Consider the following 26,677-nt stretch of genomic DNA (forward strand, 5'->3'; position numbering starts at 1 on the left):
AAGAGAGAGTTATGTCATTTATAGGTTAGTGTGCAAACACATTTTAGTGAATACATATTTAAATAATAATGAAATCAAAATATAAATATATTTTGTGGCAATTGTTTCTCGCTTTAATAGTGTGTTTGTGAATAGATAAATAGATTTTTTTTTTTCTAGATATAAATAACTCTTAGCAACACGAATTAAAATTGGATAAAGACATTCACGTGAAGCCCAAGCCCAGGCCCAATTAGATACAATTTACTCTGATCGAGCCGAGCCTAGTGGATTAGCTGATCCGAATCGACCCAAATACTGCGTCTTGTTCTTTCTTCCTCTAAAATTGCCGACAAGGAAGTCCGATTCCCACAACAACGTTTGCCTAAGCAGATTCAGGACTAAATGAAACCCAATCGCGGCCGTCGATTGAATGGACTTTGACTCCCCATGTCCACGCTCATCGGGATTCGAGATGCCGCCTCCTCCTCCGACGTCAACGGCGGCTTGTACTCGCCTGCGAAGGAGAAAGCGGCCATCAGAGGCGCTTACAGCAGCCGCTCGCCGCTTCTTCTTCGCCGAGCTCGCCAGCTACTCGCCGCGACCAAGGTGAAGGTTCTTCTGGGTCTCTGTACCCTCTGCATCGTCGTCTTGGTCAACTCAAGACTTAGTTCGTTGATGGGTTGGAATCCTCACTACCCTTCGTCAGTCTCTTCTCCTTCTAGGTGCGTTTTCTCCTCTTTTCACTTTTCCTTTAAGGTGCCTTTTAGCTAGTAGATTTGTTTTTTCTGGATGCGGTTTATTTGGATTGGTTTTCATGTATTGCGTCTTTCAGGGGTGGCTACACGGTGCTTATCAACACTTGGAAACGAAATTCTCTTCTCAAGCAATCGGTTGCTCACTATGCATCCTGCAGCGGAACTGATGCAATTCATGTAGTGTGGAGTGAGACCGATCCTCCTCCAGAGAATCTCAAAGCCTATCTGAAGAAAGTTGTGTTTTCCAAGTCCCAGGCAGCTCACAAACCCAACTTTAGGTTTGATATAAATCAAGAAGATAACTTGAACAACAGATTCAGGCCCATTGAGGAGCTCCGAACAGATGCAATTTTCTCCATTGATGACGATGTGATCGTTCCTTGTGCTACGTTGAATTTTGCTTTCACCGTATGGCAAAGTGCTCCATTCACAATGGTGGGATTTGTACCACGTACGCACAGGCTGGATATGGCGGTTAGCGATCTTGGTCACATAATGTCCTACTTGCTTTGTATAATGTTGATCTGTTTACTTTTATCGTTTTTGTGTGTGGAATAAAAGACAATTCTTGTTAAGGATTAAATCGATGAACAGCAATATATCTCTAGGGAATGATCTGCATTAAGTTTCTGAAAGGATTAAATCCATGTGGTGTGTGGATCGAGAGAGAGAGAGAGAGAGAGAGATTAACAAGTGCTTTGCAGGATTTTAATCTGGAAGATTGTATTAAAATACTTTGATAGTCAACAGAATTTGGAAAGTCTGATGAACAATTATGTGAATTAATGCATGAATTTTAAGAAGTTTATTAGACTCACTGGCTCTCCTGAGACAATAAAACCTGACAGTGAAACAAATGCACATCCCTAGTTTCTTAAAAAAGCTGATTTCAGTTACCTTACTGCATCTGACAATTTCTTGTTCATATAAAACAGAATAATGGTGATGCATATTACAAATATGGAGGATGGTGGTCAGTTTGGTGGATGGGCACTTATAGTATGGTTCTCTCAAAAGCTGCATTCTTCCACAGGAAGTATTTGGATATATATACTCACAAGATGCCCTCATCGATTCATGATTATGTATCCAGGGAAAGGTGAATGGTTAATATTATACTATCTTCTAGGTTTTTTTTTTTTCCTCCCTGTGGCACGATCACTGTACTTTTTAAATACTTCTCACTGAGGAATTTGATTTGGCTTTACCCTATTTCTCCTACAGGAACTGTGAAGATATTGCTATGTCACTGCTTGTTGCCAATGCCACCAGTGCTCCCCCTATATGGGTGAAAGGTATATTAACATTTTTCTTGACTGTTTAATTTCAAAGGACCCTGGATAAGCCTTGAAAATCTCAATGTCAAAGGACTGTAGATACATCTGCCTTTGATTGATTTATTTAATTATAAATATCGACAACCATATCCGTTGCCCTTTGGCTTGCTACTTGTTTATGTCTATTCTCTAAACTCTGGTTCCATCTAAGTGTCGTTTTTTGTTTGATAGTCTTTTATGGTAGCTTTGTTTTGGATGAATTTACCCTCGATTACTTTGGTTGTCTTTCTGAATTTTAAGTGCACTAGTAATTTGGAAAGTGGTTTCAGATTAAATGGGAAGTTTTGTCATATTATTATTGATGCCTAAAGCCTTCCACTTCTAGGAAGTGATTATGATGTCGGTGCATTTCCAAATGAGAAATTATCTGTCCTCTTTATTCACTGTTCCCATACTTAGACCTCATGGGAACAGAAATGATAACAACTCTTTAACCTAAATTCCCAATGAGTCCCAGTTGTAAACCCATTTCTCACCACGGATTATCCTTATGCATAAATCTACGAAATTCAGGCTGTATCTTCGTTCTTAGGCTAGCTTTAAAGATTGGCTCCTCTAAGATTTCACAAAATGTGGTCTATCAATTTTACAGGGAAGATCTATGAGATTGGATCATCAGGCATCAGCACTTTGAAAGGGCACAGTGATTCAAGGAACAAATGCCTCAATGATTTCATTTCTCTCTATGGAACTATGCCTCTTGTATCAACCAATGTTAAAGCTGTGGATGCGAGGCATGAATGGTTCTGGTAGTTTTACCTGTTCCATTTCTTCACTGCCCGTCAATAACAATCTCAGTAGTTATATATTCTCTATTTTCTTTAGGAACTAAGGTCATATGCGTATGGCACACATGTTTTAAGTTTTGAATCTCATGGTTTTCAATTCCATTTGTGTGGCTTTCCCACTTTTTCTAGTTTGTCCAGTTTTCTGTTTCGGATACTTACACCTAATATGATGCAATTCTTTTTTTCTTCCAAAAAATGCCATATATCCTACAATCTTGCAGTAAATGCTTCGCACAGAGAATTTTCTTTTAGAGAGTACATCTTGTGAACGGACCATATTCAAATGGTAGGATCGCATCATACATGCGTAGATTATTACATTATATGGATGGGTTTGGTCGAGCTATTGTTGTTGGATTGTTTGATAACTTGAGAGTTATAAAATCTATTGTCAACTGGAAGATCATTAGCTTCATTTTTCTTGCTGGGAAATGTACTTTTGTCAATGCTGTTTTCAGCCAATAGGTCTTTTGACGGAGCTGGATCTGAATTTCTGTTAGTTCAAAATGAGTGTTCTTTACCCAAAAAAACAACAACACACACACACACACAAGTATTGCACAACCACCAAAAATATTGATCTGTGTAAATCAACTCATGGCATTAGCTAATTACAAGCATAACCAACCCCCCCCCCCCCCCCCCCCCCCCCCCCCCCCCAAAAAAAAAAAAAAGGAGGCAACGAGCAGCATTTCTTCGGTAGTAGACAGCAAACAGGACTTGACAAATGACAGCGCCATGCCGTTCTTGACAGCATGTCAGCAACTCAAGCCAGCTAAATCAGCTCTAGAGGGTAAGAGACGACAGCAGCAGCACCTGAGAAACTATGGACAAACCGCAAGAGTCCAAGACAATTTATACTAATAAATATTTTTCTTCATCACTTAATTTTCAGATCTTCAAATCCAAATTCGACCTTGGCTACTTTCAATCAGCCTCCCCCAAATCTCTTCTGCATGATTGCCATGACTGGAATGGCCTTTTTCTTTTAAACAAATTCATTAATGTGTTGGGTACAGCTAATTATCCATATCCATGACGTATTAGCCTTAAATGTAAAAATCACAGCTTTGATTAGATCCTCTCATCAATTGGCGCGGGGGGGGGCGGCGGGGCGGTAATGGTGTCACTTTCCATTGAACAACACACACAGACGTAGCCTGTAGCCACAAAGATAATACTACTTCCTTAATATTTAAAAATCCTTAAGAATATCTAATAAGAAAACCTAAAATGTGATATTTCCAATGAGAAAATATAGCTTTCCAAAAGGAAAAAAAAAAAAACAGGGACTAGAATACATAAACCTGAGGGCTCTTATGAACAGCCTAAGCTTATTAATTAATAACATTAAACAACAAATTCCTTGACTTCCAAGGCTGCCTTTTGTGTCCTCCATAAGACTCCTAGCTTCCTCTAATTTGCTTTCAAGAGTACTCCGATATATTTACTTTCTTCTTGCTTAATCAACCGTGGTTTTTTTCCCCTTCAGTCTTCATGATTGTCTCCCACTGCAGATACATTAATTGAATTCTTCACGCATATATTTTGTTTTCTCCCATGAGGAAGTTGATCTGGAGATTCTTTTGTTGCATATCCACAGAAGAGCAACCGGAGATCAGGTACGATTTCTTAGATCATATTGATTCAAATATATTGATCTACTATATATTTTTATGTCAATAAATTGTAATTTTTCGACTTTGGGTCTTTTATTTGGAAATTTGAAGTTTTCACAAGAGTAGGGATTATCCATGGGAAATATACTCTCTTAAGGAGCTACTTCATGCAACAAATAACTTTCATCAAGATAACAAGATTGGCGAAGGCGGGTTCGGAACTGTTTATTGGGGTCGAACAAGTAAAGGCGTCGAGGTAACTAATGATCATGTTCACCTTTTATTCTTCATCTTTTTTCTTTCTTTTTGTTCGCCTTGTAAAACAAATATCATACATATAACTTTTTAATTTCTCTAATGTATACCGAAACATCCACAATATTCTTAAAGATTGCTGTGAAACGACTAAAGGCAATGAGTGCAAAGGCAGAGATGGAGTTTGCTGTGGAAGTTGAAATTCTTGGAAGGGTGAGGCATAAGAATCTCTTGGGTTTGAGGGGATTTTATGCTCGTGGGAAGGAGAGGCTGATTGTCTATGATTACATGCCTAATCATAGCTTGATTGCCCATTTGCATGGCCAACTCGCTGATGATTGTCTGCTAGACTGGCCCCGGAGAATGAGCGTAGCCATTGGATCAGCAGAAGGTTTAGCGTAAGTAACATTGTCCTCCCTTTTTCTTTTTTGGTCGGAAACAATTTTTTTCATCTTTTATATAAAAAATAACAAGCTACTTTTATAAAATCCCACAAAAAACAACCAAACTCTTTTGAACTATTCAAAGGATGTTCAAGAATAAACTGTTCATAGATTCTTTTGGAGAACTTGTCAAAGATGCCGGCCTGTTTCATGGTGTTTTTTAAGGAGTAATAATACATCTACGACTCTTTATGTAACTATGATTTAAAATTTATGTATTTTATAAGTGATTTTACCAAAATACTCATCATTTAAAACGTAATTGTGTAAATGGATGTAAAAAACTAAAGTTGTCTTGGGTGTTTCCCTGCTCATTGATTGGTACAATGATTATACTTGTATTTGATATTTTATGTATGCACTGCTAATATTTCATTTTAAGGTACTTGCACCATGAGGCCAATCCTCATATTATTCATCGAGACATAAAGGCAAGCAATGTCCTATTAGACACTGAATTTGAAGCAAAAGTTGCAGATTTCGGTTTTGCAAAGCTGATACCAGATGGTGTTTCTCATATGACAACTAGAGTGAAAGGAACCCTAGGATATTTGGCCCCTGAATATGCCATGTGGGGGAAGGTTTCCGAGAGCTGCGATGTCTACAGTTTTGGGATTTTACTCCTAGAAATTATCAGTGCGAAAAAGCCATTAGAAAAACTCCCCGGTGGAGTCAAGCGTGATATTGTGCAATGGGTCACGCCATGTGTCCAAAAAGGTGCTCTAAATCATATTGCTGACCCGAGGTTGAAGGGCAAGTTCGATCGAGAGCAACTCAAGTTGGCAGTCATGATTGCGCTGAGATGCACAGACCACAACCCTGACAACCGGCCAAGCATGATCGACGTGGTCGAGTGGCTCACAGGTGGTGTTGGGAGGAGGAAGAAAGAGGTATCTAACTATAATGATCATGTGAAAGACATTGTTAATGAAGAAGATGAAGAAAATAACAGTAATATTACTTATATGGATCATCATGCAGACTTTGGAAAGGAACCAATATCTGATGCGAGAACCACATGGGCCAAACCCACTTTTCTTTTGTGAAATTGGGAGGAGGAAGAAAGAGGTATCTAACTATAATGATCATGTAAAAGACATTGTTAATGAAGAAGAAGATGAAGAAAATAACAGTAATATTACTTATATGGATCATCATGCAGACTTTGGAAAGGAACCAATATCTGATGCGAGAACCACATGGGCCAAACCCACTTTTCTTTTGTGAAATTGAAATGTATCTTCTTGGCTTTTAGTAATTTGACTAAGCAATCATGTGAAAGGCACTGGTATAACTTGGTCTAGCTTCCTAGGTACTTTGTTAATGGAGATCGAGACGTACGCTACAGGCCAGGCCAATCAGCATTTCCTTATTTCTTTCTTCTTATTTTTTTTGTTTTCCCATTTGATGATTTCTTATAAGGCATCGTCACCACATGATTTAAGAAGATGCAAGTATTATTCTATATGTTGCTTATGAACATTTGAGCATTTAAATATTGTATGTTGCACTTTCAACGGCTATTTTCTATTTCATTTGAAGTACTCAAATTCGGATAAAAATTTCTATTTGGTTAAAGTTTAAAGTTATTAATTAACCAATCAACATTAGATAGATTGAAATGTATCAATCTTAATGACAGATAAAAGATCAACTGCAGGCCAATCTAGAATCTACTTGCAGGGAAAGGCCATGCAGATACGGTTTTATGCAGATGAGCTTTGAGAACGTGTGAAGCATGAGGCCCTATGGTAAATTGTAGTAGGGTTTCGGAGCTTATTAATTGATCAAATCTTAAGCTTAATTAGGTTTCAATAGTTGCCATTTGCAGGTGTGCTTAAAATAATGGGCTATAAGATAAATTTTCAGCAAATCTGCTTCATTTGGTTACACAGTTCAGATAAAATGAATTGAGATATTTTGTTTTAAAATTTGAAAAAGTTGAATTGTTTATTATATTTTATATTAAAATTTAAAAAAGTTGTAATAGTTATGTGAAATGATATAAGATGAAATAATTTGGTATTTAGTAACCAAATTAGGCCTATAGCTCAGCGATGGACTACCCCACTCGATCCCTATCTTTTTATAAACATAATTTTATATGATTACTTAAATTTATTTTATAATATAACATACTATATTAACATATATAAATTTACGAGTTTACTTTTTTTAAAAATTTATTCGCAACAAAAGAAACTTAAAAAAATAGCAATAACAAAGAGGCTTAATGCTTCGAACTCTTCATTGCAGCATCTGTCATATCTATAGGAAAGGAAATATAGTTGCTGATTTTTTAGCCATGGAGAGAGCACAAAATAATAGTCTACAATTTGTTGGATTAGAAATCGGACAAGAGAGACTTCGGAGCTATTGCGTACGGATTGTTGGGGATTTCCTTATTTACACTATTGATTCATCGTTTATTTGTTGGCTGTAAATGGAACTAAGGTGAATCAATAAAGTTTACACGTAGTCCGTTTAAAAAAAAAATCTCATCATTATAATTTTTATAAATTTACATAAAATATATTAAATAATTTAATTTTTCAACTTTTAAAATAATAATAATATTAAAAAATAATATTTTATTCAACTTTTAATTTAATTTAATTTAATTTATTATACAAATCTAACAGTAGGGTTCGGATGAAAGTTTAAATTGGAGAATCAATCCAAACCGGACCAGATGGGACCAATTGGCTATTTGGCTATGTTTTGAATCAGTCTTGTACGGAATCAGGTTCTATATTTTAAAAACTGGTTAAATTTGATCCGAAAACGATTCTTGAGTTTGTGGCACTGGACTGGACCCGACCCGTTTATAATATATATAAATTAATATTTAATATTATATAAAATATGTTATATATGTATATATAATTATATATATAATATATATAATTATATAAGAAATTTCTATATACTATTATAATTATATGTGAAATAATTTTATAACATAAAATTTTAATTTTAAATATATATATTTTATATATATGTATAATTATATTGACACTCGATTAAAATTAAAAAATTAAACTATATTAAAATAAAATTGATAAAATTAAAAGTACTCATTTAAAAAAAATCAATTTTTAAAAATATAAAATCGATATATCTATACTTATATATAAAGTGGCAATCGCTTATCTACAATATTTTGGTTTAACTTTTATTTTCCTATTTCACCCTTGATTTTATTTGACAATTACGTTCGTTTTAGTTTGTTCTTTTTTTGCCGACAAGAGGTTTTGGTCCTTCCACATTGTTACCACCTGACTTTTTACCCCACTATTTTATTTTCAATTTTGCCCCTTCATTCTATTGTTTAATTAATTATTTTTGCTGTCGTTTTACTCAACCGACTAAATATTATTGTCTTTTTACACTTACAATCTTATCCTTTCGTCCGGCCACAAGTTTAAAACTCGATACTTGCATTTCATTTCAATTTGTGTTCGGTATTACCGTATTCTCACTTTCTCAAAACACAAAAAAAATGGCTCGGGTCTTTCGATTTCGTGGACTCCTCAATCTCAACAGTTGTAGGTACGCTTCTTATTCTTTATTTTTTCGATATAGCATGAATCAAATATTTCAGTACATATATAATTACATTATAATTATATGGGTATGCATATGCATGACAGCATAAAAAAAAAAAAATAGAAACAGAATAAAAACGATGTTTGCATATTTTTCATCTGTGGTTTACAGAAAATATCCCAACAAAAACAAATCAAACAAATCCCATCTTTTTTGCCTTCTGATTTGCTGGCGCTTTACGCGTGAGAAACTACCAAAGAACGTTTCTGCTGAGATTTAAAAAAAAAATATACCAATTAGTGTAGATGTGAAAAATCCAAAGGTAAATATACAGAAGAAAAAGGAAAAAAAAATTGGACTGGAAACTAAAAACCCTAGCAACACAGATCGCAAAAAAAAAAAAAAAATATATATATATATATGTATTCGACAGATCAGAAACGAAAGTTACAAAAAACGTGAACCGAATATACATGAAACGGAAGAAATTTTTTTTTCTACATGTGTAACAACAAACGCAACATTTAAACAAAAAATGTGCAAGAAACAAAAAATGGAAGAGACGGAAGAACGAACAGATATCTGAACATCTGTGAATAAATGCAAAAAAATAAACCAAGAACAACTCTCTTCAAACTGAAACCCTAAAAAAACAGATTGCAAAAATAAAAAAAATCTACAAATCTGAACTGTGAGGAAAAAAAAAACGTTAATCGAATATACATGAAATGCAAGAACAAAAAATTTCTACATGGGTGTAACAACAAGTGCAACTTTAAAAAAAAATATTGTACAAGAAAAATACGGAAGGAGCGAGAAGAACCAACGTTCAGATATGTAAATAAATGCAAGAAAATCAACCAAAGATGTGTTCAGACCTGTAACAACAAATGAAACAAAAAAATAAACCTCAATCGCAACAACAAACAAAACAAGAAAGAAAAAAATCGAACCACAAACCAACAACTAAATAAATCCCATCACAAATAGATGAAAGAAACAAAAACTTAAAAGAATATACGTTAAACGAAAGGGAAAAAAAATTCTGCATATCCGAGACATAAAAAGTAAAACTTGGAAGGTTTGAAAAAGAAAATGGAGGAGGAAAGAGAGACGGTGTAGATGAGAGAGGACAAACGGCGTAGATCCGAAGGGAAAAGATGGAAGAAGCAGAAGAATAAAGGTGAGAGAGAGAGAGAGAGAGAGAGAGAGAGAGAGAGAGAGAGAGAGAGAGAGAGAGAGAGGATGGAGGGGCGGCGAGAAGCATCTGGAACCGGGTGGAGGGGGTTTGCATTAATTTATAGATAGGGTTTTTATTAGATGACGTTTACGGTGCATTAAAAAGTAATAAGTTTTATTGAATCAAATAAAACAGAATGATGATATTAAAGATACAAAAATAGACCTGCCACCAAACCTATAACTCTAAACCCTTCTCAAGATTATCGGATCAACTTTTCTGAAGACTTGAAGGATGAGATATTTGTGAAGTAAAATCATCATGAATATGAGCAATACAGCTGGTAATTTACTGCCCCACAATTTTTCTCAATCATTTACTAAAAATAAAGTACTTTTTGCTTTAACTAAGAAATATAAAACAAAATTTTCACCTACACCTTTCATCAGCTCTCGTCGTCATTATTATCTAGAGAATTCTAAAACGATAATTCTTACATGGAGGTGTGGATAAACATTTAGAAGTGTATTGAGGGTGATCGGCTTAAGTTCATCAATGTACGTCCTTTCTGTAAATTTAATGATAATGTTTATAAAAAAATTTCATTATTTAACTATTAACATATAATTCATTTAAATTGTTTCAATTCATATATGAATTTTATATAAAATTATATTAAGAATTAAAAATATAAATAAATAAAATTTAAAATGCTGTAAATTTTTTTTTTAAATTTATACGTTAATAATGACTCAAAATTTAATAATAATATTTATAAAAGATTTTTATTATCTAGATATTAGTACACAGTTCATTTAAATGTTTTTGCTTAATATATGAGTTATAAATAAAATTTTGTTGAGAATTTAAAATGTAAAAAAAAATTAAAATGTTTTAAAATTCTATTTCTTTTGATTTATACAATAATACTTTTTGCAAATTTAATAATAATATTTAAATAAAAAATTCAATTCAGTGGTGTGTTATGAAAAAATATTAAAAATAATATGTAAGTCCGAAAAAATATTAAAAATAATGTAAGTTGAGACTGGCTATGCAGTAGGGGAAAATAGAAAAAACAAATTGTAAATAGGCTAAATTGAAATATAAAAGAAAATAAAAATGTTATATAATAAATATTTTTATTATATTTTGTTTTTTTTTACATAAAAGTAGAAATAAGAAAATATGATAAAATTAAACTTTCGACCAAATCTAAGTTTAATTGGAACATTGTTATCAAAACTGTTTTTTTTTTTTTTTTACATAAAAGTAGAAATAATAAAATATGATAAAATTAAATTTTCGACCACATAATTGATTTACAATAAGTTTAATTGGAATATTGTTATCAAAACTGTTTTTTTATTTTGAATGTCTTTGACTAATATGCATGTTGTATTTTTTTATGTTATTATTATTTAATTTTTTCCTTCATTGATGTTACAGTTATTATTATTTCTAAAGAAAATATAAGGTTTATATAAGTTAATTACAAAATAAAAATAATGACCATTTTTGTAAGAATAAAATAATCATAAACTTTATATTTACACTTGTTTGACTAAATATCTTCAAGTATAACAGTAAACTAAAATTTGTTGTGCAGTAGTGGATTAATAATAAATTAAAGTTTTTTTTTTTTTTGCATTATAAAATTTTCTCATATTAATTTAGTGTTATAAATTTCTTGCATAATTATAACTTGAAATTTTACGGTTTGTAAATTTGTGTGCATGATTCGAATATTTAGTCTTATTTTTTTCAAAATTTCTTTCAAAATTTTTAAAAATTTTATAAACAATTCTTGATTAATATAAACATTATAAAGGAAAGTAAAAAAAAATAAAGTCATCTTTTTTATATTCTTTATTTTAGTCATTTTTTTACAATCTTTTATTTACAAAAATGATAAGAAAGTTGTACGAATTCTTATAATTAACTGTTTATTTGGAATTAAATAGTAAAACACCATTACCATTTTACTTACTAATCACTTCAAAGTTATGATTATTGAGTTTTTATACATAAATATAGTACTTAGTCTCTTTATTTTAAAAATTTGTTTGAAAATTTTAAAAATTTGATAAAATTTTAAAATTTTGATAAACATTAACTTATTAACACAAATATTGTAATAAAAAATAAAACAAAATAGCATTTGCATTTTTTTGTAGTTTTTTTTTAGCCTTCTATCTTTTTTGTTTTTTATATTTTATTAATATCATTTTTTTTATCGTTAGAATATTTTTTTATGTATGTTTTTTTTTACAGATTTGTGCTTTTACTTTTATTTGACTGTTCATCAATCTGGTTGGTATCAATTCGTTGTGCCCACGTTGTTCCTTTGTTTGTGCTCCACTTTCTGATATGTTCATTTCTATCTCATTTGAAAAAATATTATTCAATTTTTTTATATTCATATAAGTTCACTTGTAATTAGGATAAATTGATGATATTAATTTGATTTGTTTTAATTTATACATTAATCATTATTGCAAATTTAATAATAATATTTATCATTTTGTGTTCATAATTTGTGAAAATTTTCCATTTTATTTAGAAACAATGCAAATGATAGCGTGATTAGTATGTAAAGTAATTTTTTGCTATTTGCTTTCAAACGAACACCTAATTATAAGAACTCACACGATTTTTTTTTCTTAACAAGTTAAGGATTAACTGAAAAAACATTTTAAATTTTATTTTATATTTTTAATTCTTAATAAAATTTTAATATTTTTATTTTTTAATAAAATTTTATGTAAAATTGATATATTAAATGAAAAAATTTAGAATTTATTTATATCATCTTTTTTTATTGTTAGAATATTTTTTTTAATGTATGTTTTTTTTTTTCTTACAGATTTGTTGCTTTTGTTTTTATTTGATTGTTCATCAATCTGGTTGGTATCAATTTGCTGAGGAGCAGATATATATGATTGAAAGGCAGTTGCACAACTGACAGGTAGAGTTATAATAAAGCATAAGGTTTTGAATTAGTGTTGTTGGGCGCTATAGTTTGAATGATGGGAAATAATTTTCAGATAGATCTGAGTGTTTTTTATGCATCGTAATTTAGAGTTGTATGTTTATGGTGTCAACATGCCTAATTTTTTTTTTTTTAATCTCATCAATAAAAAAGTTTGTTTTTACTATCTTAACATGTTTTCGGTGAATTTTTTTAGTGCAACTAGGTTTGAAACAACTGGTTTATCATTGAAGGCCATATGTAAAAGGTAGCTTCCATTTAATTTTTCTGAAATTTTAAAATTGCTTTTGTTGCACTTCGAAGATAGTTCTCTTATTTGTTTCTGAGACCAATATAGCTGTTAGGAATAATATTGACTAATTATGCGAGCCTCTAAATGATTATGAAATTAAACATTAATCTGTTTGAATTGAGTAAATATATCCACAAATTAATTGAGTAAATATTGATCTGTTTGAATTGTGACCCATTGCATCACATATATATTTTCAGTGTTGAGTTTTTTAAAATTTTTTTTACGTGTTAAAAAAAAAAAAAGGTAAATGAATATCTATAAAAATTTATATATCAATATTGTAGTAGTACTTGTTATATTTTACAAAATGATATAGTGGGCTATCTAACTAGAATACTTTAAACTTCTATTACATACCTCCACAGCATTTAACATTTATAATTTTTTAGTCCAATAAAAATTTTTAAATTTCTTTTTATTAATATTAATTTTATCAACTTAGTGTCAAAGATTATACAATTTTTTATTTTCATCATTTTCTTTGATTAAGAATCAAATTTATGCCCCCCAGAAGGCAAACGTCCTTCGATTTCCTAGTATCTATTCTATGTATCGATTTCGTCTCGGTATAATAACAAGAGAGGGAGAGATCGCGCGCCCTGCAAAGAAGCAAAGAGAGAAGAAGATACGGCTAAGAATGATGGATGACTGATGACTGGATTATTTGGAGCCGAGCCATTGATTCGAGCTGTCCATGTATCGTCCTCCCAAACCAATATTTTCTCGGATCGGAGATTCCTTCTACGCATTCCTTTGCAGCACGAGGGAAGTCGTGAATCTCCTCACCTCCATTTTTTTTTAAGTATTTTCTTTCTTTCCAAACAGTAAAGATACCAACAACAAATTTAGTTACAATAATAATTATTATTTAATGTGTTTATTATTTTATTAAAAATAATACTAATTTAAATTTTAAATATAAAAAAATCAGAATTGATATACAAATTATTATGTAATTTTAATTTTACTAAAACAAAACTCTAAAATTCTCATCTCAACTTAAAATTTTCATCTCATTTTTATAACTTTTTCAAATTTCTACATAAAATATAATATACAATTCAACTTTTTTAAATCTTAATATAATTTTTTTAAATTTTAAAATAATAATAATATTTTAAATTTTTCTCTCAACTTAAAATTTTAATCTTATTTATCCAACTAACCATAACTGCTCTCGAACAAAAACAATGCTAGATTCTTAGAGCCGCGTTGCTCAGTCCAAGTACAGTCATGATCGATCATGATCTGCTCTGTTTTTGATAGCACCATGTATCTCTCTGATCTCTGTATCTGGCTTCTCAAAATTACGCATCAAACATTTTCTCTTTGATTCTGTGAATTAACTGGTTAATAAACTGAGGCGTCTTATTCATTGCAGTTTCTGTACCGACCCCGTACGTACGACTTTTTTCTGCTGCTGCTTTTCTTAGTCATGATCCCTATGCTTTTCTTTCGTGCGAGGCCCAACTGCGCTCAAAAGTCGAGATCTTGCGCTTTCTGGCGAGAGATCAAAGATAGAAATGAAAATTCTACGAGAAAAATTCTAAACATATGCATACTCACTGCGCATCATATTTTTTTAATTTTTTTCTTTTATCAAATATTAAATATATAAATAATAAGTAAAAAAATTTAATTAATTTAACAAAAATAAACTTAAAAATAATTTAAAAATAAATAAATAAATATATAATGTGTGAGCTTATATATAATAAAATTCATTCTACAAAGATACTGCAATTGACTTACTACTGACAAGTCTGAAAGGTGATGAGTACTTTTGAAATTTTAAATTTTTTAATATTATAATTTTTTTATATTTAAAAAGTTAATTAAAATTAAAATAAAATAAATTATTCATTATATTTTATTTAAAAATATAATAATAAAAATTTTATCTCTCATCTCATACCTCAAAAGAGTCAAAACTCTCTGATTAACACGAATGGGTAATAGGTTTAAATTTATAAAAATGTTATGTGTAATATTTTTTAATATATTTTATTAATGTAATTGATTGTATTATTTTTTTTATATAAAATAATTAATTTAATGAATTATATTAATAAAGTGGATAAAAAATATACAAAAGTGATTATAAGTAACATAATTCATAAATTTGATATAAATAGATTATGACTTATTTCATTTTTGTAGAAAAGAAATATTTTAATTATAAAAAAATTTTACAAAAGTAAATAGATTGAGTTTTTTTTTTTTTTTTTTTATACTTAATAGATTGAGTTAATTAAATGTGATATGTTAAATTATTTTATCATAAAATAAATTTAATATATTATTTAATTTATAAATTTATTCCTATAAAATTTGTGCGATAAGAATTGTTTGTAATAAATTTTAGTAACATGGCTGAAAAAGAGTTCATTCTGGTTTGACCACACTCATCACAGACAACTTATCAACAGTCTTGTTCGATTCAGGCAGGAAAGCTGGTACGCACTAGAAGAACAGAAAACGGAAATAAATCAGTTCGGTCTTGCATGAGGTTTCAGTTTAGCGAAGTCTCTCCTCTGGGTCCATCTGTTAAATATGGGTGACAAGCTGCGAGACGCAGCCCAGAAGCAACCCCAACCTCCAGTACCACCACAGCAAAAGCAACTGCCAGTTTCGTTTCCTCCCAAAGACCCAGTACTCGTGGAAGCAACAGAAACAAGATCACACCATCACCAACCTTCACCGCCGGTCCTCCCCACCGGAGGACCTTCTCCATTTATCTCTGCCGCCCCTGATCTTTATGCTCCAAGCGGTGCAGTTTCATCATTGTTTGAACAACAATTTGAGGTTGTGAATCCAAAGAAAGCTCGATGTACTGGCCAATGGAAGCAGCTTGTACCATTCCCAAATTCACATCATCAAGAGCAGACGCAGTTGGCTATACTAAGCACGGAATCAAGCCCGTCACCAACGAAACTCGCAATCAACCCACGAAGCCGAGAACCTGGTATCACGGCTGCTTCCTCCTCAGATACGGCGTTATCTCCTTCACGCTCTCCTTTGCGTTCTTTGTATGCTGCCTCTGGCCAGGACACGAACAAGTCAGAGGGAGAGCAAGTCCACCATCAAACCAGGAAAGGGAAAATTGTAAGCCCAGTCTGGAAACCCGATGAGATGCTTTGGTTGGCAAGAGCTTGGAGGATTCAGTACCAAGGTGGCCACCTTGGTACTGAATCGGATGGGTCTGGTTCATCTTCAAGAGTGGAGTACTTAGAGAGTGGTCAGACAAGAGTTAAAACTAGAGCCGATAAAGATGGAGAAGTCGCTGATTTTCTTCAAAGACATGGAGTCAATAGGGATGCTAAAACAGCTGCAACGAAGTGGGATAATATGTTGGGGGAATTCAGGAAGGTTTACGAGTGGGAGAGGGGAAGTGAGAGAGAAGTTGGAAAGAGTTACTTTAGGCTTTCTCCTTATGAGAGGAAACTCCATAGATTACCGGCTTCGTTTGATGAAGAAGTTTTTGACGAGCTTTCGCAGTTCATGGGGTCTAGAACGAGAACTTCTCAAAGTAGTAGAGGACTCAGTTCAGGAATTGTAGGCATGGATGATACTCGCAAGGCTCTTGCTGGGGCAAAAGCTCTGCCTCCACCTCCTTCATTCAAAGAAGATGAGCTCCCTCTCTCAGGTAAATCCTGCAGCTTTGCTTGCATAAGATAGAAAAATCAAGCTTATGCGTTAATCAATGAAAACTATAGTTTTATTTCCTTCTCTTTGCTATAGTACGCATTTAGGAATGTATGTAAACTTCAGGAACAAGATCTCGTTCTCTTCTTCTCCTCCTAGTCAAACTTTTGTGACGGCAAAAATTATTTTGTCATTATACAGCTCGGGCAAAACAACTGGTTATGACCGGTGGAAGTGAACCTGCATTTCATGGTACCAGAGGTACCTTACTAGGGTTTGATTCTTCTCTAGACTTTATAGGCGCTTCGTCTTCAAAAGAGCTCCGTCGAATTGGAAAGATACGAATGGCATGGGAAGAATCAGTTTACTTATGGGCCGAAGAGGGTGAGCACCACAGGGGGAGAGTGAGGCTTCCAGGCTCAAGTTTTTTGAAAGCGGATGAGCTCACTTTTTTTGACGAGGACATGGTCCCTAGCACCATGGAAACCTTCGAAGATGGCCCTCTTAGAGGCTTCTCTGTGGATAGATTCGTTACTGGACAACAAGTCAAAGTCTTCGGCAGAAGAAAGTCTTCGTTCGCCACAGCTTCTTTTGGTACTGTGGTACGATTAAATCAGTTGCCTTTCTTAAACAGTCTGGGAAACCATCTAACTATTTTCTCATTAATGCATGCCAGGCCTTACAGAGAGAGTATTCCAGCTTCCTTTCAACGATTCCCACGCCAGATGTAAGTAGGATTTGTTTCTTACCAGTCACTTCCAACAATATTGTAGTCCTAAATATTAATATCTCGGCTGTGAATAAACAATTTACGGGGCAGTTTTCTAATAAATCCAAATTCATGATTCCCGGGGTATGCATATGCAATGATCTTTGTTGGTGCAGCTACTCCTTCGTGGGAACTTCAAGATCCGTCGGAGTACTACTTAGGGTGCCTCCGAGTTCCGCCACCCACACTACCAAGCTTGTTCGAGTTGTCATGGCACTTACAAGAGCCACCAGCTGAAGACTTGCGTTTTCCACTGCGACGGGATGTTTACCGTGACTTACCTCAAGAGAAAGAGCTTTTCTTTACAACCTCTACCGATATGTTAGACTGTCGAGCCATCACCTACGATATTCTTGGCCCAATTATACGACATAACCCTAGTATCAGTGGTACCACTGCTACGTGTAGAGACGCTTTTATTGGCCTTTGGGATGATTGCATTAACAGGATTGTGTCTAAGTTTTGTTCTGTTGAAATGGTTATTATAAGAAAACCCTCTTCATCATCGGAGGAAATGTTGCAGGATCAATGGCCGAATGTGACAGGTTTCGTGAGGAACTTTTGCTTATGGAGAGGAGAGGAGGCTGATCGATTAAGGGATGGAGCCTTGGTCCCCTCGTCTTCCATAGCGGAAAAGGTTCTGTGGACCTACACTGATCTTCCTTACATCTTGGGCTACTATGCTGTTGGATATTTGGTCACTTTTTGCGCATTAAGTCGCGGATGTGACCGGATTATCCGAACGGATTTGTGCTCCCTAGACCTATCTTCACCGGTGGAGAGACTCAAAGCCCTAGTTCCATGTTACAGAATTGCTGGCCTATTGCCATTGCTTGCAGACCGGTGCTTCAGCAGCTTCAAGAACGGTGGAACTCTTAAGCTATTTGCTTATAATGATTTTGAGAGGGTTGATATGGGAAATGGAATTGTCATCGAAACGACACCAAACACTGTGACTCGGTTTTTCTCGAGCAAAAGAAAATGGGCTGCAGTGAAGGAAATCTACGATTTTCTTGATCACCGAATCCCGCACGCGGAATCCATTTTCCAATCATCAGAAAGAGATCTGGCATTGGTGTTTAAGCCAAGAGGGTGCAAATTCAAGCCTACCAATAGTGATCTACTCGTAGAGGCTCTCAAGTACGTGACCAAGGCTCTGGTGGCACTACATGACCTATCTTTCATGCACAGAGACTTGGGTTGGGAGAAAGTGATGCGACGAAACGACAGGGAAAATGAGTGGTTCGTGTGCGGATTAGAGGAGGCAGTGAGTGCACCACAAATATATCCTCATAGGATGCCAGGAGAGGCTGCGCGTATCCGGCACGCGCCGGAGATGGGAAGAGGACTGCATGGGGTTAAAGTAGACGTATGGGGCGTGGGTTATTTGATGAAAACGTGTGGGTTGGCTGGGGTTCCGAAGATGGTGAGAGAGCTTCAGAACCGGTGCTTGGACCCGAACCCAGGGCACAGGCCTACTGCGGCGGACTGTTACCACCACCTGCTTCAGCTGCAGTCATCTCTTTCGGCGGGTAGCTACTGATATATATAATATGAAAAATACCATAGACAAAAGGATTCTAAAAAGACATCTTACGTACTGATGTGACACATCATCTCCTATTTCTTTTTTCTTCTTTTCTCTCCTCCTATTTTTTTTTCTCCCCCTCCCTCGTGCCTTATCTCTTGTGCCAGCTATGAAGGCCACCGTTGCCCGCCGTGCACCACAATGCTCAAGGGCATTGCTTCGAGAACAGAAAACACCAACGGTCCACATGTTGGCCACCAACACTCCTGCTACGCCTTGGCACGACTAGGTTGAGGAGTTAATGGCCATTACTAGGCCCATGCAGCATCTCGTGGTCAGGTGGTCAAGGACTGTCTCTGTTGTGGCCAGGCCGTCGAAGACCATCTCTGAGGAAACAAACCATAAGGTGGCTGCCAGCACCCCTCCCCTATCACGTGGTCCATCCTATGTGCAAGGAGAGGTACACACTTGAGAGCTCTGTTCACGGTATTCACGACCCCAGTGGGAGGGAGCCGTCATGGTTGCGGTCATAAATTGACTGCCTATGGATCACCGCTAGCTAGTGTGGTGGTCGGCAGAGAGAATGCGAGGAGGGGAGAGCACGAAGAGAGGGGGAGAAAGAGGGAGATAGAGGAAAGAAAAAAAACGTGGTACATTGTTATTGTGCCACATTAGTGCGTGGAATCTCTTTGTGTCTCTAGCAGATATATCTATATGATTGATATGGAATTAATAACTTTTTTATATGTTTTTCTTAGCTTCGGAGATCAATTAAAAGAGTTTTTCTAATTATCATTCATTATACCACATATTTATTAAAAAAACAACAAATGATAATAAATTAAAGACAAATAGAAATTTTCAAATTAAAATGGATATAAGGCTTAAAAGAATATTTGAATGTTTGGAACTAAAATGACGGTGGTAAAATCACAACTTATTTTAAAAGTTTAATATTTTAAAATAAGTGGTAATTTCAAAATATATTATAGTAGAAGTTTTGAGTTTTAATCAAGACTCTATATTTTATTTCATTTAAATAAATATTTCATGTATTCGAGTTACTCATTAAGAAACAGTCTGATCTCCATGCGATAAATAATGTGAAAAAACTTAGCCTCGCGTACGATTTGTAGAAGATTTTAACCCTATTTGTGGGGATCCTAATGCAATTGTTTCTCTTGGTACAAGTTATTGCATGCCCTCACATTCTCGATTTGTGGAGTCCTTAATTTCTTCTTGTTCGCAATTATTCTTGGAGTAGGTACATACTTTTGCTGACTGCATCGAATTAATGTCTCAGATTTAATTTGGTTTATACCTTGAGCACTCGATGGTCTGATTTATAATTTCCATTTAATAATGATATCCACACTATAAATTTTACACTAATCTTAAACTCACCGGATGTAGGTCTTGAATTTGAGTCCTGATTCTCTGTCTCTATTTTTTTTTTACTTAGTAATTAATGAAGTATTTTTTAATAATATTATGAATTTTTTATTTTTTTAAAAAATATTTAAGAATATAAAAAAATAAATAAAAAATAAAATTACTCTTCTCGGACCGAGCTCATGCTACACCTATCCTATAATTTTATAAAAATATCCTTCATTTTAAAATATGATTATATAATGTATTATAAAAAGTGATGCATGTATATCATTTTTCTTGCGTTAATATGTTGCCTGCTAGATTGAATTTCCACTCGTAAACTCCCATTGTTTTGTCGTTTGGAGCGCTTGAATATAATATATATTATATTTTTCTTCTTGTTGTGTGTTCGTTATTTTTGAATGATTATTACGGTATTTGTTATGAGAAAATTTTTATTATTCAAATGATGTAAATTGCGTGCACTATACATATACATGAGAATAAAGTAATTAGAGATAGTAAACATACAACCCTAGTAATTGGGAAGGAAATGTTGTTACTTCTATCTCAACCGTCCCTAAATGAAAGGAAAAAGATGAGGGCTTGTACAATTGTACTGGAGGGTCATCCTTTTTTATTAGGTATATTTAATTGATGTGATTGGTCAAAATAATTATTTTATATTAAAAAAAATGACGCAACCAATCATATTGATTGTGTGTATAAAGAATATGTAAAAATGACTATACATCAAATTTTTAGCCTTTCAAATAAGGCTATAATACCTTCATCAGTAGTTGCGAAAATTTTAGATTTTAGAGAAATTATATTCTTCGAATGGAATTTTATCATCTTAATCGTTTGTGTATATCAATTACTAAATATTTACTACATTGATAAATGTGGTTAAAGATTATGAAATTTTAAAATAAAAGTATATATAATCGTTCAAAACTCTAACATGCATGATAGAGAGCGGGAGAGAGGGATATATATGATATGCAACATGAATATTTATGTATGGAATATAAATGTATACTTCACATGTCTACATTAACACATATATCATTAACTATGTTCGTAACAATTCAATAAATATGAATAATATTAAGAACATTTTATATGAATAAAATTTTTTGTTTCTATAAATATTTAAGATATTTTCATGATTTGGATGTTAAGATTAGATTAAAAAAATTTGTGAATAGTAGTGAAATTATTTGAATTAAAATATTTTACAGAATTTTGAAAAATGAGTGAAAAAATTAAATAAGTTAAAACAATGTTAGAATATAATTTTTATTTTAGAATTTAAAAAATTTGAAGTATTTTTTGTATTTTATTTCAAAATTTAAAAAAGTTGTAATAATTAAGTAATAATTATATGAAAAATTTAAAAATTAAAAATTAAAAATTAAAAAAATATATATTTAAGTGATGTTAGAATGTTGACATTCCTACTAGATTTTAGTAAAGTTTTAGATGAGTTATATTATTTATTAATTAATTATAATTTTGTGTTAGGAATTGCTCATATAATAAATAAGAAAAATGATAGTTACAGTCGTTAATGCCTAAGCACCATGCAATTATTTTGAAAAAATTAATAAATATGGAATCCACAATAAATTAAATTAATTTTTTAATAATAAATTTCACTATTTTTTAAAATATTTATACTACACTTACACACTCTATAAATATATATAGCATTATTTAATAAATAAATAAATTTAAATTTAATCAAGCAGATCTCAAGCTCGTGGATTAGATATAAGAAATGGTTTGGGACTCGAATTTGGGTACTGAATATGTTTTTTTTTTACTTAATTATGATGAACTATTTTTTAATAATATTGTAAATTTTTTTAAATATATTTAAGAATATAAAAAAATAGAAAAATTAAAAGTTTTGTTTTTTTTAACCGATGGGTTCTCGGGCTATAGCAGTAATCTAATGATAAATATACAACTTCATCACAACTCTTTTACAATGAGCCAATACAAACATTAGTTCATTAAAAATAATTTTAGATTTTATAAAATTACCCTGCATTTAATATAGAATTATTAGCAGGTTTTAGCATAGAAGTAAGTTAATCACTTTTCTAGTTATTTCCAGTCCGCACGGGTCCAATTTTATTTTTTACGAGGTTGGTAAGAAATTTGGAGCAAACCAAATGACTCTACAGTTGGTAAAATGGAAAATGACAACTAAAATTATTTTTATAATTCTTTATATAGTTATATTTTAATTAAAAGATATTTTTATAAAATATACCATATATAAATATTCTTATTTTAAAAAATAATTATATAGAATACAGTAAAATTTTGACTCTATTGTTATTCCGATAAAATACTTATAATATAAAAATAACAATATATAACAAAACTAGTAAATCTAATATGAACATGACACTAAATTAACAAATTTGAGTTTAATATAAATAGATTTAGTTCAAAATTAGTTGAGACACGATTAATAAAAGGGTCATTAATAGATAGTTCAACTTCAACCCACTTAACCTGAAATCAACTCACAATAGCTCATTTAAATTTTATTTTAAAATTATAATTTTATTATGAGTTTTGCTATGTACAAACAAAATCGCATATTAATCTGCGTACCAATACTGATTCCTTCATATTCAAAATTTAAATTAGTACTGCTTTCAATAAAATCTACTTTTTAACCAATTACATTAGATTAGTGCATAATTATACTTATAACTTGATTTTTCCTAATCAAAAAATGAAAATATGATTGTTAAATATGTTTATTAAATGTGTTTATTTATATATTTTTTTTATTTTTTTAATGTTTAAGAGAGTGACTATGAACATTGATCCAGAATTACAATTTAAATAAATAAAACATAAGCATGTCTAAAATTACTAATATTACAACAAAATAATAATAAAAGAAAAAATTTTCAAATATAATTTTGCACTAATCAAAATTTTAGTACTTAAACCACACCAACGCCACCGCTTAGCACCGATTGCCACCCCGCATCTATAAATAGTTTACCTCTTTGGCTGTCTCACTCGTTCGTTTGAACTGAAGTCAAACCAAAAGCAAAATGGCTCTGCAACTGTGGGAGACATTGAAGGAGGCGATCCCAGTCTACACGGGACTATCTCCAGCTACCTTCTTTACGGTTCTTGCTCTTTTCTTCGCCGTCTACTACGTGATATCGGGGCTGTTCGGTTCGTCCGATCATCATTATAGGCCCCGGGAAAGCGAGCAGCCGTCGCAGCCCCTGCCGCCTTCGGTACAGCTCGGGGAGATCACTGAGGAGGAGCTCAAGCAGTACGATGGATCCGACCCCGCGAAGCCTCTTCTCATGGCCATCAAGGGCCAGATCTACGACGTGTCGCAGAGCAGGTACTATTTTGTACCGAATTTGTAGATTGAATTTGTGGGAAATATAAATTTAGCGTATGGATTTGTAGAAATAATGGTATAATTCACTTTTTAGAGCGTTTTTCACTCTTTGGGATTCTTGGTAGTCAAAATTTTAGAAATCTTTTGGGGTTTTAGATTTTTCTTCTTTTGGGGGAGCGGAGACGTGTTATTGGTTGTTTTTGTTCAACGGCTTTGGCTTCTGGGTATATGAAAAGTGACCTTTAAAAGGGTTCTGTCGATGGTTTTTTTATTTATTTTTTAAATCAATGTATTACGTTTTAGGTTTTAAAAAATTCCATGATCGAGGGTTATTTTTTTCGAGCGTCCTGACGATTCTCCATGAAGACGCATTTTGACTGATTATCGTCTTTGGTAGAAAAGTGTACTTATGTAATTTTAGTTCGTTATTGAACTTTTACCTCGAGGTTCGTATGAAGTTACAGAGGCTTGTTGTTGATATGTCATTTTTTTTGTGCTTTGATGATCCATTGTTAATGTGATTAGACTTGTTGGTATGCTAATTTGGTTGTCTAAAAAGAGGTTGTTTCGATATTTATTAGCTTATTCAAATATATGGCAGGTGCTTGATATAGGTTGGATATTCTGAAGTATGAACGGAGGGGTCTTATAACTTGAAACCTTTAGGATTCTCTATACATCACACTGGATGAGAGAGTAATCTGTAGTCCATCATGAACCTACTTTTTAGACAAAAGCTGGGCCAACTTTCATGATTTCCTATCTTATTTGTGTGTTCCCGTCTCTCCCTTGATCGAGTTATGGGTCGAACCAGCCTTTTGCTTTCACCAACTCTTTTCTGCTTTCCCTACAATATGTTTGCTTTTAACTACTTTTTTGTGCCTGTTTTTGTTTGGAATTCTCTTTTCAGTATGTTTCTTTTGAAATCGAGATTTGAGCATCTAATCTAAACCCGTCTTCCTGGTAGGGTATTTTATGGACCTGGTGGACCTTATGCACTGTTTGCTGGAAAGGATGCCAGCAGAGCTCTTGCAAAAATGTCTTTCGAAGAGAAAGATCTGACTGGGGATGTATCTGGTCTCGGTCCATTTGAACTTGACGCTTTGCAGGACTGGGAATACAAGTTTATGAGCAAGTATGTTAAGGTTGGAAGCGTCAAGTCTGCAGTAGTGACGGATGGGGCGCCCACCGAAGAACCTGCAGAATCTAGAGATCGTGACGTTGCTGAACCTGCCGAAGATGGTCCTTCAGAAACTGCAGCTGTTGTAACCGAGGAAACTCCTTTAGTAGCTGATGCTGCAAAAGAGTAATCCTTGGATAAAGCAAGCGCCACCATTGCAAACTTGGTAAACCATTTCGAATGGAGAAGCTGAAGAAGAGTAATATTGGTGCTGGTATTTCATGAATCATGTTTGACACAAGTTTAAGATTGCAGTATAATATACCTCTCTTGAGAACAGGTCTGTTTAAAGTCTAGTTTGTCGAATAATGTATTAGTGATGGTAAACCCTGGATATTTCATAGCTGCAACTTTTTCCTTACTTCCTTTGGTGCATTTTATTTGATCGGAGGAGTGTAGCAAAATAGATTAATTACTTGTGGCTTTTGCTCCTTAATATGCAATTTGAATTTAACTTTGGTCCGGATCCGGCATGAAAGGATGGAACACTCCTATGGGAAGCTGTTGGCCCATCTTCTCCTTCCCAATTTCAGCTTCTCCTTCACAGACTACTATCCATTTTCGGCTTTTACCTTCTCATTTTCTTCACTCCCTCTTACAGGTCTCGATCCCGTTATCTGTTCTCCCAATACTCTCATCCTCTTCTCCCTCCTCTCTGCTTGGTTTATGAGAAAATAACACGAAGGAAATAATATTTTGTTTCTGAATTTTCTCGAGCAAAATCGAGGCAAGTCTAACTTTGTAACATCTGGAATCCTCTATAAAATATAAACCGCGTACTTAATAAATTGAGATAAGTTTTATAATTTAGATTAGAATTTTGAATATAACAAATCGAAAAAAAGGAAGGAATTTTACACCTCTTCATTACCCGACATTACAAGTGGATCCATCTAATTTTTCTAAAAATAGTCATTACGGTTTCTTCCATCAATTCAACATTTTCTTTGCGTTTCTTGAGTTTCTCCGCAAACAAACGGGGGAAATGAGAATGCCAGACAGGGTTGAATTTGGGCACCGAGCTGTCCTTTCAGCACAACAATTTGTACGTTTTGGATTAAAAGCCTTGGACACTTAACAACCGCCACTAGAGATTAGCCATTGAAAAGTGGATCCTAAATTGTCGGATTATGGTATTCCAATACACGCTTGGCCGACTCAACACATGTTGGAGCCAGACATATTTTGTCCCAAGTGGTGGGTTACGTGTCAGAATGTGATTGAGCATGCAATTTACACCTAGTTACATACAGTCTAATTAGCAGTCGAGTGCTAAAATGACATCAACATTGAGTGTCATACACCAACTCCTTGGCGGCATCTCTGATTATCTAATCTCTCCTCCAGTTAGGCCTAATAATGATGACAAAACGGGTATGAAGTCATTTTGATACTGACTGATTGTGAATTTTGGCCTTTTCTTCATGTTGCCTGATTCCATTATGTGTCTTATACAATCAAAGAACTCCAAAGGTCCTTTATCTCTTCTGTAAACTCCCTTTCCAATTCTCATTTTCCTAAAGTTTTGAGACATGGGAATTCATAGCTCTTCACTTCTAACTGTGTTCTTCATTATTCTTCTAGCGTCTGCA

The 26,677-nt window shown here is 33.3% G+C and overlaps 4 protein-coding genes across 5 annotated transcripts; all 4 read left to right on the plus strand.

Annotated features, from left to right (window-relative positions):
• The first annotated feature begins 269 nt into the window (after window positions 1-269).
• On the plus strand, window positions 270-2,990 carry LOC122307576 (glycosylinositol phosphorylceramide mannosyl transferase 1-like). Its single transcript, XM_043120513.1, has 5 exons — window positions 270-704; window positions 815-1,211; window positions 1,673-1,836; window positions 1,962-2,032; window positions 2,667-2,990. The coding sequence occupies exons 1-5, from the start codon at window positions 430-432 to the stop codon at window positions 2,825-2,827; spliced, it is 1,068 nt and encodes a 355-aa protein (XP_042976447.1). The 5' UTR covers window positions 270-429; the 3' UTR covers window positions 2,828-2,990.
• A 543-nt stretch (window positions 2,991-3,533) lies between these two features.
• Window positions 3,534-6,696, plus strand: LOC122307575 (PTI1-like tyrosine-protein kinase At3g15890). 2 transcript variants are annotated; one of them, XM_043120512.1, is made up of 6 exons: window positions 3,534-4,484; window positions 4,593-4,737; window positions 4,872-5,134; window positions 5,562-6,069; window positions 6,161-6,247; window positions 6,342-6,696. In XM_043120512.1, the coding sequence occupies exons 1-6, from the start codon at window positions 4,423-4,425 to the stop codon at window positions 6,432-6,434; spliced, it is 1,158 nt and encodes a 385-aa protein (XP_042976446.1). In that variant the 5' UTR covers window positions 3,534-4,422; the 3' UTR covers window positions 6,435-6,696. The 2 variants fall into 2 exon arrangements, with proteins under 2 accessions (XP_042976446.1, XP_042976445.1); XM_043120511.1 differs by having other exon boundaries at window positions 6,161-6,696.
• An 8,961-nt stretch (window positions 6,697-15,657) lies between these two features.
• LOC122308238 lies at window positions 15,658-19,683 on the plus strand. The gene is made up of 3 exons (XM_043121445.1): window positions 15,658-16,862; window positions 17,042-17,473; window positions 17,726-19,683. Exons 1-3 carry the CDS (start codon window positions 15,749-15,751, stop codon window positions 19,150-19,152), a joined length of 2,973 nt encoding a protein of 990 aa, XP_042977379.1. The 5' UTR covers window positions 15,658-15,748; the 3' UTR covers window positions 19,153-19,683.
• A 3,847-nt stretch (window positions 19,684-23,530) lies between these two features.
• On the plus strand, window positions 23,531-25,446 carry LOC122308024 (membrane steroid-binding protein 1-like). Its single transcript, XM_043121182.1, has 2 exons — window positions 23,531-23,905; window positions 24,873-25,446. Exons 1-2 carry the CDS (start codon window positions 23,601-23,603, stop codon window positions 25,213-25,215), a joined length of 648 nt encoding a protein of 215 aa, XP_042977116.1. The 5' UTR covers window positions 23,531-23,600; the 3' UTR covers window positions 25,216-25,446.
• The last annotated feature ends 1,231 nt before the right edge of the window (window positions 25,447-26,677 follow it).

The sequence above is a fragment of the Carya illinoinensis genome, chromosome 4 (assembly GCF_018687715.1).
Source record: "Carya illinoinensis cultivar Pawnee chromosome 4, C.illinoinensisPawnee_v1, whole genome shotgun sequence".
Lineage (NCBI taxonomy): Eukaryota > Viridiplantae > Streptophyta > Magnoliopsida > Fagales > Juglandaceae > Carya > Carya illinoinensis.

Bases quoted from the DNA above. Each gene is read 5' to 3' on its own strand.
- LOC122307576 (XM_043120513.1), top strand. From the start codon at position 430: ATGTCCACGCTCATCGGGATTCGAGATGCCGCCTCCTCCTCCGACGTC. The intron at 1,212-1,672 runs GTTAGCGATCTT...CATATAAAACAG, and splicing joins CGCACAGGCTGGATATGGCG to AATAATGGTGATGCATATTA. The intron at 1,837-1,961 runs GTGAATGGTTAA...TTTCTCCTACAG, and splicing joins GATTATGTATCCAGGGAAAG to GAACTGTGAAGATATTGCTA.
- LOC122307575 (XM_043120511.1), top strand. From the start codon at position 4,423: ATGAGGAAGTTGATCTGGAGATTCTTTTGTTGCATATCCACAGAAGAG. The intron at 5,135-5,561 runs GTAAGTAACATT...TTTCATTTTAAG, and splicing joins GGATCAGCAGAAGGTTTAGC to GTACTTGCACCATGAGGCCA. The intron at 6,070-6,160 runs GTATCTAACTAT...ATCATCATGCAG, and splicing joins TTGGGAGGAGGAAGAAAGAG to ACTTTGGAAAGGAACCAATA.
- LOC122308238 (XM_043121445.1), top strand. From the start codon at position 15,749: ATGGGTGACAAGCTGCGAGACGCAGCCCAGAAGCAACCCCAACCTCCA. The intron at 16,863-17,041 runs GCATAAGATAGA...GTCATTATACAG, and splicing joins TAAATCCTGCAGCTTTGCTT to CTCGGGCAAAACAACTGGTT. The intron at 17,474-17,725 runs GTCTGGGAAACC...TTGTTGGTGCAG, and splicing joins TCAGTTGCCTTTCTTAAACA to CTACTCCTTCGTGGGAACTT.
- LOC122308024 (XM_043121182.1), top strand. From the start codon at position 23,601: ATGGCTCTGCAACTGTGGGAGACATTGAAGGAGGCGATCCCAGTCTAC. The intron at 23,906-24,872 runs GTACTATTTTGT...TCTTCCTGGTAG, and splicing joins TACGACGTGTCGCAGAGCAG to GGTATTTTATGGACCTGGTG.